At 45.3% G+C, this 14,524-nt stretch overlaps 1 protein-coding gene, 1 long non-coding RNA gene and 1 other non-coding gene across 6 annotated transcripts in view; all 3 read right to left on the bottom strand.

Moving 5' to 3' along the window:
• The window catches only part of MATR3 (matrin 3), a 28,880-nt gene extending 19,544 nt beyond the window's left edge, over nucleotides 1-9,336 (bottom strand). For 2 of the 4 annotated variants that reach the window (XM_067304971.1, XM_067304974.1), the window contains exon 1: nucleotides 8,268-8,353. Coding sequence is in view for 1 of the 4 variants with exons in the window: in XM_013946910.2 (XP_013802364.2) it covers nucleotides 9,298-9,321 (24 nt within the window). In the remaining 3 variants the exon portion in view is untranslated. Of the gene's footprint in view, nucleotides 1-8,267; nucleotides 8,354-8,681; nucleotides 8,724-9,297 lie in introns of those variants that run through there. The other 2 variants (XM_013946910.2, XM_067304972.1) reach the window with 2 other exon arrangements.
• Nucleotides 9,337-12,454: 3,118 nt separating this feature from the next.
• On the bottom strand, nucleotides 12,455-14,233 carry LOC106488063 (uncharacterized). The gene is made up of 3 exons (XR_001293149.2): nucleotides 13,985-14,233; nucleotides 13,692-13,791; nucleotides 12,455-12,834 (listed from the first exon to the last, which is right to left on the bottom strand). It is a non-coding gene; the product is annotated as an uncharacterized lncRNA (long non-coding RNA).
• Nucleotides 13,004-13,207, bottom strand: LOC136993395 (small nucleolar RNA SNORA74). The gene has a single exon (XR_010885664.1). It is a non-coding gene; the product is annotated as a small nucleolar RNA SNORA74 (small nucleolar RNA).
• Nucleotides 14,234-14,524: the final 291 nt, after the last annotated feature.

The following is a 14,524-nucleotide window of genomic DNA, read 5'->3' as shown; positions in this document are numbered from 1 at the left end:
ACTTAACAGACTCAAGATGTACCCAGAACCTACATATATTATTTCAGATAAAAATACAGCAGTGTTTCCTATGCATACTACTCTTCTTCTACAAAAAGCTACTTTCATACCGAAGACAAGTGAATTTCAGAAGTTTGGGATGTCTGAAAGCATCTAAAGTTTACTAGTATATAAGCCTCGATCTCTGGTTAATGATTTTGTATATACCCTACATTACTAGACTACATTCTAGGAGAAGACCACAAAAAACATAAGTTCACAGAATCCAAGATGACTTTGGCATATAATACATATTTGAAAATGAAACCTATACCACCACAGAATAGGACGAAAGGAAGTTAAAAGTAACTGAAGTTTGGGCAACAAGTGTCTGCTGTAAGATCTGGTAAATAAGACCAAACATAATATTCAATCTTTATGCAGTAAAATCAAATTACTGATGTGAAGACAGATGTGAACAAGAAAAATAAGTTTTAAATTTGCAGGAAGTAAATAAGACCTCTTGCTCAAATTGCAGTTATATGGATAATACCACATATGAAGTGAATCTTTATTCCATTATATGGCAGCTCGGACATCAGCCTGTACTTTCAGACCTCAAGCTAAACAAAGTCAGGCTTAGTCAGTACTCAGATGGGAAACCAAGGAAAACCTTACTGCTGCAGAAAGAGGTACTAGTAAGTCAGTAGATGGCACTGTGCCCCCCAGCCAGTTCTGCAAGACAGCAGTATTCATGTCTCTTACCAGCATACCGTTTCCTTGTTTGACTTGACTCTGACACCGTGACCACATGTGGTAGTTAAAGATCCTAAAACAATACTCACAAGAGATGGGTATCAGGCCTGCGTCCCACATAAATCCTAACCTAGTATTTAAATACTTGGCCCAACTGCGTTTACTCAAAGTTTTAACTAAACAATACATCAGCGCCCACAGTATTTGTTTTCACAGTAGAATGGACATACTTCAAAAAAAGTTCACTTTTTTGTGCAGATGGGAAATAAACTGTAATACGCCTCCTCCATACTCCTTCAGCCTTGGGATACACAAAATGAAAAGCAGTTCAGCACACACAGAAACACTGCACCAGGAACAGGCTGGTTTGGGCTCCCGGATGCAGTAAAGCCCTTTCAAAACTCTGCAGGCCTGTTTTGCTTCTCCAGCGCTGCCACTCGGATGCACACAGAACACACACTGGCTTGCGAAAGAAACAGGCACAAACTGCACAGCTCAAAACAAAATCAACTTCTAAGAGAACAGGGACATCTGGGGAAGAATGGAAAAGGGACAAAATGGAAGCAAGGATCTCTCCTCGAAGAGACCACCTGTGGCAAGAACAGCTTCTCTTGCCTGGAAACAGAGGAAAAAGGGCCAGGGTTATGAGTGTATATATTTCCCAACTGCCTACCAAATCCAAAGCCCTGTTTCCAGGGTGCATAAAGCAGAGAGGTTTTTTCCACTTTTTGTAATTTGTAAAGCACTTTGGTATTCTCTAGGATGAAAGATCCCATATATTGCTTGTAAGGACAGCAAGGTGTTACAACATTACATTCATAGTCAGAAAAAATATGGATTCTCTAAGAGATGTATAAAGTGCACAAAACCCACGCAGAAGTCCATCTTCAACAGATAACTGCCTTATGTAGTTTTCTATGTATTCTGTTATCAGTACATTCTAAACTCGTATTTCATCTACACTTTTAAAATACATATTTGGGGGTCATTTAAAGCAAATTTAATTGAGTAGCATTTGGTTAAGAGTAAGAGATTGAGAAACATGGGAACAAAAGCAGGTTTAAAAGTATCCAAGGCAGAAGACAGAAGTGCTGCAGAAAGCTTCAGAGGAGAACAGTCAGGGAGACAAGAATACAGGGAGAGCAGAGGAGGCAATTACTAAGCGAGATATCAAGGACAAACGGAACACTAAAGAGCTTTTAAATAGAAAGCATTTAAGAACTATACTGTAAAATGAAGGCTCACTCAAGTTCAAACATGAGAGAAACATTCATATTCACCTGGGTACAATGTTTTTATCTTTCTTTTTTTTTTTAATCTTACATATATTCAGCAGTCTTCAAAGTACTTTATGAACAGTTTTACAAGCTCGTCTTACTCCATTTGTATGTATAAATTTCCTTCTAGTTCATTCACACACTTGCAGAATGGTTTGAAGCTGGGTTTACTAGGTCCTTTATAAGCTCAGATATACCAGAGGGCTTTACAAACCAGACCCTGCCAGTGGCTCAGCAGACAACCACGTGATCAGGAAAGGCACGGTGCGTGCCGCTGTTAATGCGAGGACCTGCACTATTCAAGTTTTCGATAAATCAGGAAAGTTCTCTACACTTCAAAAATACCATTTCTCTCAGAACAGATGCTCACTAATCCTCCTGTCAGTCTTTCAGTTGGCAATTCATTGTCCGCTGCTTCGGTGAGATTATCACAGAACAAAACCCAACACACCCCGGTCTCGCAGGGAACTGTGCTGCAGAGAAACCGATTACACACTATGGTTCAACTCCACTTACACAGTGTTACCACACTGCCGCAAATCCTGGGAGAAGAAAGGAGTAAGTCAGGAAAAAATAAAAACAAGAGATTGGGGGGGAGGGGCGGGAAACAAGACAGAGGGACAAATAGGGACAACCTTACAAAAAAGCATGAAGGGGGACAGTAATGCATTCAAATGATGATGACAAAGTGTTATCTTACTGGTTAGTACACCAACTGCTAAGCTGCCCTGCGCCTAATTAGGTATCTGAATAGCGTACTTAGTGAAGTTCAGTTTCTGGATGGTTATCTTCAGAAATTCCCCATCTGTCATATCACTGCCATGTTGCGATTGCTACCCCCAAATCTCCCCATTCTTTAAGATCAGATCAAGAAGACAACAAAACAAGGGGGGGGGGGTGTGGAGGGAAGAGCTCTAAAATCGTACCAAAGAATTTTTAACTTCCACATGGTCAGGTTTAATATGTAACTCTAAGATCACATTTCTTATGAAACATTGTAATTTGATGTCAGTATCTGATAGAGACAGGTTCCCACGGACCAAAGTCTGCTGGCTTTTAAGCAAATGTGCCATCAACTGAGTCACAGCAACAAGATGACTATGACTGAACAAAGCAGTCTAAAGATCCAGATATGATTTAGCTCAGTTGAAAGCGTCATGCTAAACATTCTTCATATAATTTCAGCTATACTGGGAACAGACAGGCTTTCAGATATACATTTTTAAGATCTGTGGTCAGAAATTTGGCCATATTAAGATTTGAAAATATACAATAAAAAGCTATTTCGAAATAAGTTGAAAGTTAAAATGTTACTAGATTTACAGACAAATGTGAACAATGAAAAAAACACTTTATTTCTAGAAGTTGCATGAGAGTTTTCTGTAAAGGCAGACAACATAATAAGAAATTTGAATCCTACAGAATATACAGCTGCCAAATAAAGGCAAAAATAATGCTGAATTTCAAACACTACAGAAGGATTTTCTTTTATATAAAGGGGATAATAAATTGTTTTTAATAAAACAGATACAACTCCTGAATATGTTTAGAAATGTGTTAACAAACACATCATGCCATTCACTCTCAGAGGAAGCGCTGTGTAAATATCAGTTTTGTTTCGGAAAACAGTTTAATTCAGAAAATTCTTGGGATATATTGATCACGTTGGCCATAATAATCTTAAATTACCACCCTTTATGGAACATCAGTAGGCTGAAAATATTTTTGTTTCCTATTCCTTCCACCACCCTCAGTTTCTTTACCTGTGTATACATATTAGATCTTTAATAGCTTGTTTTATAACAGCTCATCTTTTATATGTTTCTCTTCCACTACTCACAAGTCTCAAGCATGAGAAAGAACCAAGTTTTCACTTTCTAGTCAGTTTCACTTTCACTTCAAAAACCAAATTGCTCAAAACACGTTAAATTTAATCAAGTTAATCCAAACAGTTATTACAGAGACAGGAAATACAGTAATCAACAAGCTGAAAAAATACTCCCTTAGTTGTAAGGGCATACAACTCTTGAAGACCGTACACCCTTGCAACGAACGCCTCACAACGGTTTCACATCCCCAGTCTCTGCTTTCTGGGTAACAATCCACCGATTTCTCTTCTCCTACCCTTGTGAGTTATTCTCAGCGCGCCAATTCATTTTGCAGCAATTTATTTTGCTACTGAAGAATCCATATGACAAATATAGATGACTCCCTGTACGGCTCTGAGAAATAATGGCAGTAAAAAGGCAAGAACTTGCAAGGAAATTAGGAGCAGATGTTATCTAGCTGCTGAACACACAAATGTACTGGATTTCAAGTCCGTGGGATCGCTTTAACTTGCACAGTACTGAAAAGGCTGCTGTTTTTCTGAAGGCAAAGGAGCAAGATCAAATCATCAAGCAACCCTGCATTCAGAAAATGCAGATTGTCACCTATTTCTTCGGAGCACAATATTTAATATTGCTGTTTTACACGTAAAAAGACAACTCATCGTGTTCAATTTACGATCTTCAACAGTCACAACTTGAAAAACGTAACCAGAACCTGCCAGTGTCAAACCCGAGGGATGCTTCTTTTAATGCACAGATTAGACAATCACTTTTAGGCCTTGCAAAACTAAGAGTTTGATTTCTGAGAATTATATTTAGCTTCACCTCAGTGACTTGCTTGATCGGAGAAGCTCATCACAAGTTCAGATTTGAAATTACTGTAACTGAAGATTGCTTCGAAACACCTAAACATTACATGTTACAAAGACTGGTATTTACAAATAAGAAGATAACTAGTTTAGCAATTAAGAATATTACAAAAATTTACACAATGTTCAATATTTGAATGCCTAAAGGAGCACTATAAAAATAAGGTGCTGACTTCCTATTTTTTACACATTATATATTTTAATACATTCAAACATCTCTTCTTTTTGTGACATAGTTGTATGTAAAAAATTATTTATTCCTTTACAGAAACAACAGTTAAAAAACCCAAGGATCCTAGGAACAGTACAGAAAGAGTAGAGGGAGAAAACGTGTATTTTTAGAAAGTGAAAATGTAAGCGACCAGAAATATATGTATTTTTATACACACACACAGAGTCATGTGTATTGACTCTAATGGTCTCTAATCCAACTACATCTACAGCTTCCATGAACTCCTTCCTACTATATGTAAATCCACTCCTTATGACTAACCTCAGGCTCCACACCTACAGTAAGATGCACGCATACAGATTCCTGTACCTATGCAAAGTTCCAGGAAGCCTTTAAGACTTTGTACAATAGAAAGTGTCTGCCAGCAACAAAGACCTTGCAGAATGATTTAGGATCTTAGACTGGAAGCTCTTGTAATAACGCCACATGCTCACGCACTTGCCAAAGTGAGGAGACAATCACTATTCATTCACAATTCACATTTGGGGATGAATAGTCTTACAGGAACTGGAACTTTTACAAAAGCACAGAACATACCATAATTATATTTTTTTAAATAAATGTTCATACACAAAGTGATCCAAAAATAGACTAAATCAGAGAATGTACCAGTGTAATACAGAAACAATTTTACTTCATTTTTTGTCTTCTGTATCATGATGTGGTAAGTGATTAAAAGCCTTCTGACTAACCAGTAAATACAAGTCTGCCTCCAGGCATTTCTAGAGCTGGGATAAAAAAACGTTCCTTCCTGACTGAAATCTTGCTCATGAGTTTGTCAACATGTGTTCTAGCTGCAGAGAAGAATCAATGGACTGTTTGACTGTTTTAGTACCCAAAGTAAAAGCTGCCTTGTTTAAGTTATGACTACACAATGCTGTACTTAAACACCTGCAAGCTAAGTTAGTTCAGAAATACTGTAAGAGAGTTGCATTTGTTTTCAAGACTTGTTGGCTGACTTACAGAAAGTTAAGGAAGAATACAAGTAGCACAAAGGCTACACAGACACACTAATAGAATAAACTCACAAATAAACTGTACAGAAGTCATTTCCTTCCAGATTTGCTCACAACAGTTTCTCCCCAGATTTGATGAACTACCCAGAACACTGTCAAATGTTGCACCACAAATATCTTAGCATTCAGCAACTATTTCAACAAAATTCTCAATACAGATGTGCGTGTATCTCAGAGAAGGGGATTAGACAACACTTACTTCTCCTCCTCCAAGTTAATGAGCCTTTTTATTTAAGTACAGTCCTGAACAAGCTAGGTGGCAAAGGTATTTTAGTTACATGGATCAGGATAACCCATTTCCTTAATTTAGTTTGGAGTCTCAAAGACTGATTTTTCCCTCCCCTTTATTTATTTAGTTTTTACCTTTAGGAACATGCATATTCACATTCTAAGGATCCATTTAGGAATTTCTTAACTTAATTTCTGTTAGTTATTCCTCCCATCCTTCATGCTGGGATGCATATAGCACCTGGATAATTTCAAAATACCAGAAATTGTAAAGTTTTCAATAAACAGTAACTTCAGATAACTTCTCGAAAACAAATGCACTCAAAAGCCTCATGACATTCTGAGCCTAACCAGAATCATGAGTAAGCGATCAAAGCTCTTGAATTTGCTATTCAGATTTCACTGCCTTGACTATACTAGTCCACTATGGAAGTACAGATATTGGGTGATCGCTGAACAAGCATATGCATAAGGCTTAACTGCCAATACCCTAAACTGATTTTAATTATTCTATGTAATTAAGTAATGAATTATTTCTGTGTTTTTAAATCAAACTGAAGACAGAAGTTTATTAATTTCTGGGTAATACATTCAAACCTTAATTTATTAACATATATTAAACATATATTAAATATATGTTTTAATATAACATTTTTTAATGTATTACTGCATTTCAACAGAATCTTCAGAAACAAAGATCAGAAGACACAACCTTTCTGTCTTCTGAGGCACAGAACACAGATTCTGTTTTAAATATGACTGTCCAGTTTTGAACAGGAGTTGCCCACTATTTATCTTTCTTTAAGACCTCAAGACCACCTATTTCATCTACAGTTCAAAAAAATTTGAAGAATTTTAAGATGAGTAAAAAAGGGAGACTAGCTAACTGTTTAAAAATATTAGCTAATTTTTCCCCAAAAGTATGCTTTGTGGATAAGAAGAGACATACATTTAAGACACTAAAGAGGGATTTTCAGCTTTCTTTCTGTGTCATAAATGTTTCATTTATTTAAACAAAGCAATCCCTAAGGTAACCAGAGAGATCTTCTTAATTTCACTTTACCCTAAGCCTAGATGAATTTCTATATCATTACTTTGATTCTGGATACAAAATATGTACAGAAGAAGTGCAGTACGTTATTAATTCACCACAGGAGAAAAAAAAAATCCCTGCAGCATGACTTGTAACCACAGCCCAAATTATATGAAAGTGAAACTGAGTAGAAAGGGGAATCAAATTGATGCTTTCACTGTCAGTATTCCTAACGCTTAATTCATTATGCTGGATAAATATCACAAATGCGAGCTTTCAAAAGCAACAGCTTCGGAGACGTTAACAGGGCCCACGTACTAACGTGCTGTTTAGCTTCTGAAGGGACGTCTGCGAGGCTGGCAAACGATCGCATCGGGGAAGAAAGGTGCTGACTTTACACGAGGCCTAAACCGGGACCAGCAAGGACGGCCGGGCAGCCACGCAGCCTCAATCAGGAAGGTAAGCGTGCACTTGGCGGGGGGCACCGCTGAGGACGCGTTTTACACGCCTAAAAACCAAAGAGCCGCCGGGAAAATCGCTCCCTTATCCTCCGCATGCAACCGCCAGCCAGGGCGCGCCGACCACATGGCAGCGCGGGGCCGCCGCGGCCGGGAGCGGGCAGCCGCCGCGGGCCGCGCGCCGCCGCCTCCCCCGCCGGGCCGCGGCCGCAAGCCGGCGCCGCGGCGGGGCGGGCAGCGAGGGGGGCGCCGGCCGGGCGCGGCGCCCCGGCGCTTTGTTCGCGGCCGGCCGAGGCCGCGCGGCCCCGCGCCGCCGCGGCACCGCCAGGCGGCGGGCGGGGGCGCTCGCTGCCCGCGCCCCGCCGGGCCTCGCGGGCCGCCCGCGGCACCGGCCGGGCCCGCATGCGCGCTGCGGCCGCGCACCGGGCCCGCCGCGCCCGCGCGGAGCGGAGCGCGGCCGTAGGCAGCGCAGGCCCCGCGGCGGCGGCTCCTAACGGCCCCTCCCCGCCCCCCTTCTGCGGAGCGGCGGCCGCCGAGGCCGCGTCCTAACATGGCGGCGGGACGGGGGCGGACCCCAGCGCCGCTCCTACCTCCGGGCCCGCGGCTGCAGGGAAGGGGCCGCCGCGCCTCCCGTTCGCTGTCGCACCAACGGCTCCGCACGGCGGGGGGCGGGGGGAGGGAGGCGGCTGCGCGAGCCTCACGCGCGACCGCGCCGCACGTCTCACCCAGCGCTCGCGAGAGCTCGCCCGCCCGCGGCCCGCCCGCTCACGTGCCCGCGCGCGGCGGCCGCCCGCTCCGCTCGGCTCCGCTCGGCTCTGCTCCGCTCCGCGCGGCTCGCTGGCGACGGCGCCCCGCCCCGCCCTCCGTGTGGGGATGTGGACGGGTGGAGGAGGCGGCCGCCGCCCCGGGTCTCGCGAGACACAAGGGCCGAGCCTCCTCCTCCTCCTCCTCCTCCTCCTCCCCCCCCCCGCCCGCCGCCGCCGCCGCCGCCGCCGCCAGCTCACCGTGCTCTCGCGAGAGGCCCGCCGCGCCGCGCTGCCCCTGCCGAGCCGTTGCGCCGCAGTCTCGCGGTACCCGCCCGGCGGCCCCCCCCCGCCCATTGTCTGCGCGCGCCCGCGGGGGCGGCCGGGAAGGGCTCGCAGGGGCGGGGCCTCGCGGTGGTTTGCATGTCCCCGCCCCTCGCGCGGGCTGAGCCGCCGGTTCGCGGCCGCCTCCGGCCTCTGCTGAGGGGAGCAGGAAAAATCCTGATTTGCCGCCGCGTACGAGGAAAGCGAGCCGCTCCCGAGGGCCCTGAGGCCCGGAGCGCGGCCCCCGCCGCCTCCCCCGACTCGCCGGCCCGTGGGCCCGCGCCCCCAGCTCCTGGCCCGCAGGAAGAAACACCCCCCGGCCCCTTGGAGGCGAAGCGGCCTGTCCCCTGCCAGGCTGCGCGCCAGGCCCCGCTGCCGGCCCGGCCCTGCCCTGCCCCGGGAGCTCCCCTCTGCCCCCAAGTGCCCAACCGCCGCGGCTGGGCCTGGAAACGGGTCCGGCCCGGTCGCGCCGGCCGAGCGCTTCCGCACGCATCCGCCCAGGACGACGAGGGCTCAGCGCTGCCGCTTGGCCGTCCTGAGCCCGCGGCGTTACCTTCGTGCCGGGGCAGACCCGCATGCTTCCCTCCCTGCAGCTCCCCGGCCGGGCTGCTGGCAGCCCATGCAGGCGTCCTCTGCCAGCTCAGACCTAAGGGCCGCTTTCCTCAGCGGAACGAAGATGTTACCATCCCTAAATTATTTAAGACAATGGGCCCTCAATGACTGTTAGGTTCATTAGAAGATTCTGGCAAAAACCCCTCAGCTTCTGTGCAAGCTGTTCCCTTTTATCTAAGCCTGTATTGCCACCTTGTGCTCGCATGAGGAAAGTTCACCTTTCCTTTGCTCTATTTTATGACCAAAATTTGCAGAATTGGGCAAAGAAGATTTATGATTTAAAATTACTTCGGGGTCAGTATCTTTCTTCCCCATTTAATTTTGTAGCCAAACAATCAGTTTCTCCAACATCTTCGAATCTGCTATGTTCTGGCAGCTTTATTAAGGGGAAGGGGTGTACCTGAATGCACTCTCCAGGGGAAAAGAAAAATCTCCCTTTTGAATTCATCACAGGCTGATTTTTCTTCCCTGTATGTGGCTGAGAAGCACAATGAAACAGTAACACAGAGGTATTAAAAAAAAAACAGGATTGATGCAAAATACATGTTGAAATAATATGAAAGTGCTCAGAGAGCATTCACGCAAAATGCAGCTCTCTTATCAAGCTTAGAATAAAAATCAATTAAATCCTCAAAAACAAACACAACAATCCAAGTTAATAATACTTTCTGTGCTGCGGTGCTGCAGAGCAATGAAAGCAGAGCAAAGCTAGATGAAATGTAAAGCAATCCATCCACTTTTGCCCAGTAAAAATTGTATTTAGACATCAAAATCTTTAGGATAGGAAACATCTCTCTGCAGCATTATCATAAACGTACAGTGCTAAATAAACAACCATAAATCGCACTAGCATTCCCTGAGCGCAGAAGACGACCTTACTCCATTTTCCTGGCTTTATTTCAACTCCAGTATTTTGTTCCTCTTATACCACATGGGTTCTCTCTCTATTTCCTTTTATGCCCTTAGGTCAAGGCACCAAACTGGCAGTGAGGTGAATGATTTTGACCTTTATCGACTGTGTTTGCACGGCAAAACGAGCCATACAGCACTGATTGCCACTGCCTAGCTAACACAGCTACCAAGGTAACATGCAAAACTCCAGTGGCTTCTTCGGAAACTCTTTCTTGCCCCCAGCTCTGTAAGCCTGTACTCTTGTTGGTCATCGCAGAATATTTTTCTGATGCTTTCCTGCGTTCTCTTTTCCAATATGTGGACAAAGCCTCGTGGACCTGGGAAAAGAGCGTTGCCCCTCAAATGGGGTGAAAAAGGAGAGAGCAGGCCTGAGGCTGAGAACTGCAGGGCCTGACAAGAGGTCTCATGGTGTGTAAAGCACGTGTAGTGAGAAGAGCTCTGCAGCCTGCCCAAGGTCACTGGGATGAGGTAATCAGCACCAGCAGCAGCAGCTGTGTTTTGAGGCTACCCCAACACAGACTTTCTCTGTCCTTTTTCACTGTCTTTTTGTTATAGTACAAGCAGTCCTAGAAGTCTTGGGTTCAGCTCTGAGAAGAACATACTAGAGCTTTATGACAGAAACAGGTTTTCAAGGAAGCACGCCCATCAGAATGTATTTGGAGCCTGTATAGCACATACATTATGACTGACAGTAGTACATGTGTTGTGTTTTAGCCTACTAAGGAAATCATGACTTTTTCATGACTTTTAATCCTAATTTGAAATATCTGACACAGAAGTAGAGATCCCTGACAGGGGAAGTTTGGGTTTTGGCAACCAGTGGGTAGATACAGAGCAGAATGGAAGTTTGCAGTGAGAACTCAAACCCACGTCCACCCAGAGGGCAGCAGGCAGCCAGACAGCCTAAGTGCACCCATAGTTTCCCTCCCGGTTCTTGCTTCTCGCTCACTGAAGCGGTGCGAGGATGCTGTGAGTATCAAGGAAAAAAAGTACTGGACACAAAATGTAAATCCATGGGAAAACAGGTTATTAGTTTTGCATGTGGGACTTATTCATATATAGCCAGTCAAATTGGAATCATATATGTCATATACGTCAACTGAGGAAAAGCATTTTTTCAATGCTGTTTGAATATTTCTATCAATATTTTTGTATAGAGAATATCAGATACATATTCAAAGATCACTGTTTTTCAGAGGGGCAGAAGGGTTAACAGACAATTGAGTCATGTCAGGGCCATTTAAAAATTAGGAGAGTCCTTAAAAAAAAATTAAGTAATCTATTTATATAGAACTAACTATGTGGCTGAAGCGCCTACCTAGATATAAACCATGAATAACAATGATACTAACTTGCGATGTGCTGTTTTTTCTCTTATCAAAAACCTGCCTGAGTTGTATCCAACTCCTATCACTGACAACCTAGATACATTGTTATACTTCAGCATGGTGTACAACAGCAGTCTAGTATCAATGCTTTTCTGAGTTTAATTTGAATATAGACAAGCACCATAGCTATAGTAGGACATATGTAGGGCAACTGTTGTAATATAGTTTGCCTGAAGACCATTACATAATTTTTTAAAAGCTGAAAACTAAAGAGAAGTTTCAGCCTAAAAAACCCTCCAAGTTTGGATCATTCCCCAAACATTTCAGAGAACATGGGTTTTTTCTAGAAGACTGTATCGAATCCAAATGGGTCAGGCACCTTGGCAAGAGCAATATATTCCTTTACACAGACAACAGGAATCACTCGAGTTAAAATATTTGACAGAATTTTGTCTGAAGCCAGGATGGTCTTCTTTCCCCTCCCTACCAGTTTCAATTTATTTTATGTATTTGGCAGCCTTTTCTAACTCCTCTAGTTTTGGGGCCTTTCTCCTTCCTCCAGGCCCAGGGAATGGAGATAATTAGAAAATCCTTTCAAGTCAGGAACTGAAGTATAAAAAGGTTACCCTGTGAAATTGTACAGGCTGTATAATCTTTGTCACAGCAGAAATAAGAATTCCAGACCTTATTTCCTACATGGAAAACTTTAAGCATCTAATCTCCTTCAAAGTGCAGGAGGAAAGGTAACATTGTTAAAAAACGCTTGTGGCGAGTAGACTGCAGTGCAGTCAAAATACAATTTCTAGAACAAGTAACTTCAACCAGGTAGATTTATGGTATAATAAAAAACAGAATAAGCAAGTTTAAATATAAATAGATTTAATAAATATAAATTTAATAAATAGAGTTAATAAATAGTTCATTTAAAAAAATCCACAACTTGAAGCAAGCAGTGGGAGGGGATTAACATACAACTAACAAATTGTATATACAATTCCTGTTATATCTTGCCCCCCAACTACCTTTGCTGTTTCGAGTTACTATATCCAAATCCTGAAAACAAACACTCTCTAGAAGTGGTCCCATTTAAATTGTGGATTATGAGTTTCCATCTCCTCAAATCTCTTTCAAATGGGGATCTTCAAAGCAGCACCAACAGCTTATTCCTTTTCTTCAGACAACTACAGCTGCTGCCCCAGCAAGCCCCTGCCCGCAGTGAAAACTGCAAATCCATTTGCCTGTAATAAAAATAATAATAAAAAAAAATTAACAGCAATGTCCCTAAAGACCCCAAATTCATCCCTTAAGATTGACCAATAAATTACCTGACCTTCAGTTTTATGAGAGACCCAATGTTAAACAAAATGTCTGCAAGACTTTTTTTTTTCCTTAATTTTCTGACTATGCGTTGTCTGCATCCAATCTAGGATTAACTCTACTGAGAAAGAGTTACTCCACTCTCAAGTATGCAGAGTGCTGCCAAAACCTGGCACCATCTAGCACTAGAACAGCACCAGTGGTACCAGGAGCGACTTGCCAGCACATTGCTCTCCCAGCAGCATAACACTATCACAGGCACTGAACAGCAATGGGTAGCTGACTACTGCTGGATTGAATAAAGGTCCATTAGGAACTGCAGGAAGCGCAGAAGGAAGTAGAGGCCCCAAAGTACGTCCGTGTGGTTACGCAGGCCTTGGTACCAACACCTCCTCTGTAACAACTGGATGCACTGCCTGCTTCGTTAGAAGAATTAGCATTATTATTTCCACCATGGAGCACCAAAGGCTGCTAAAGGAGCTCATTCATAGGCCAGCGGATGCCATTTAGTTACTAAATACTGCCAAATAAATAGTCTTTTTGCCCCTCTCCACTTTTTGCTTGTGGAAAGCTCACCCATAAAATCTTAAGAGCTTCTACGCTTTCCACATCCCAGATGTGCAGCTTATGATTCACATCCCCGCCGCTCTGCCCGGGAGACCCTTCCCAAGGCACAGCCACAAGAGCAGCGTTTCCTTCGGCAGAGCCGCACACGCCTCCTTTGGCCGCCTCCACAGCTGGCAAAACTCGGGAGCCTTCGGAAGGGAAGAAGAGTTACCTGGAAAGGCTTCATCTTCCAGGGAGCTCTCTGCCACCCGAGACCTTGGACGTGCAGCGATCCCTTCGCAGATGCTTAAGCCGTGTTTCAGCCTGAAGCTCTAAAGAGAGCATAAGAGAAACATCACTTCCAATACTCAATTAAGCCGGTATTAATCTCATCAGATTGCTAAAAGCTGGGATCAGGCTTGTGGGGGGGAAATACATATATCAAACCGAATAGCAGGCTGAGAAATTACTTTTAAAGGGCACAGCCTGGACGAATTACTCCCCCCTCCAACCCCGCGGCCTCACCGGTTATCAGAGCGGCGCACAGGCCGCCGTGCAACAGCTGCGCGGGGATTTTAGCGCTCCAGCCATTATTAATAACAGTAACGTCTCGAGGGGGGTTTTCCACTGCCCGAGGAGCCCAGGCAGGCGGCGAGGCGCTCAGGCCCCCGAGCCGCCTGTGCCCAAACCCCGCGGGGGCCCCGCGCCGCGCCTCATGGCGGCCGGCAGCGCGGCGCGCCTCATGGCGGCGGGGCCTGGCGCGGCGCGGCGCGGCCGCCCCCAGCGGCTGCCGGCCCCGAGAGAGGCCGCGCCCCGGCGGGCCGCCGAGGTGGCCGGGCAGGCGCCGCCCCGGCCTCGCCCCTCGGGGGGGCGGCGCCGCGGAGGAGCCGCGTTTGCCGGGCGCCCGGCGGGGCGGAAAGGGCGGCAGAGGCGGGGCGGGGAGGAGCGGGGCCGCGGCGAGGCTGCGCCGCCGCCGCCCCGGGGGCCCCGCTCGCGGCTTCTCCCCCCGCGCGGCTCTGGGCCCCGCCGCGGTGCCGCCAGCCCCCGGGGGCTCCGGGGGGAGCT

The sequence above is a fragment of the Apteryx mantelli genome, chromosome 14, assembly GCF_036417845.1.
Source record: "Apteryx mantelli isolate bAptMan1 chromosome 14, bAptMan1.hap1, whole genome shotgun sequence".
NCBI lineage: Eukaryota > Metazoa > Chordata > Aves > Apterygiformes > Apterygidae > Apteryx > Apteryx mantelli.
The sequence above is the reverse complement of the archived record's forward strand: the minus strand, read 5'-3'. Positions and strand labels throughout refer to the sequence as shown.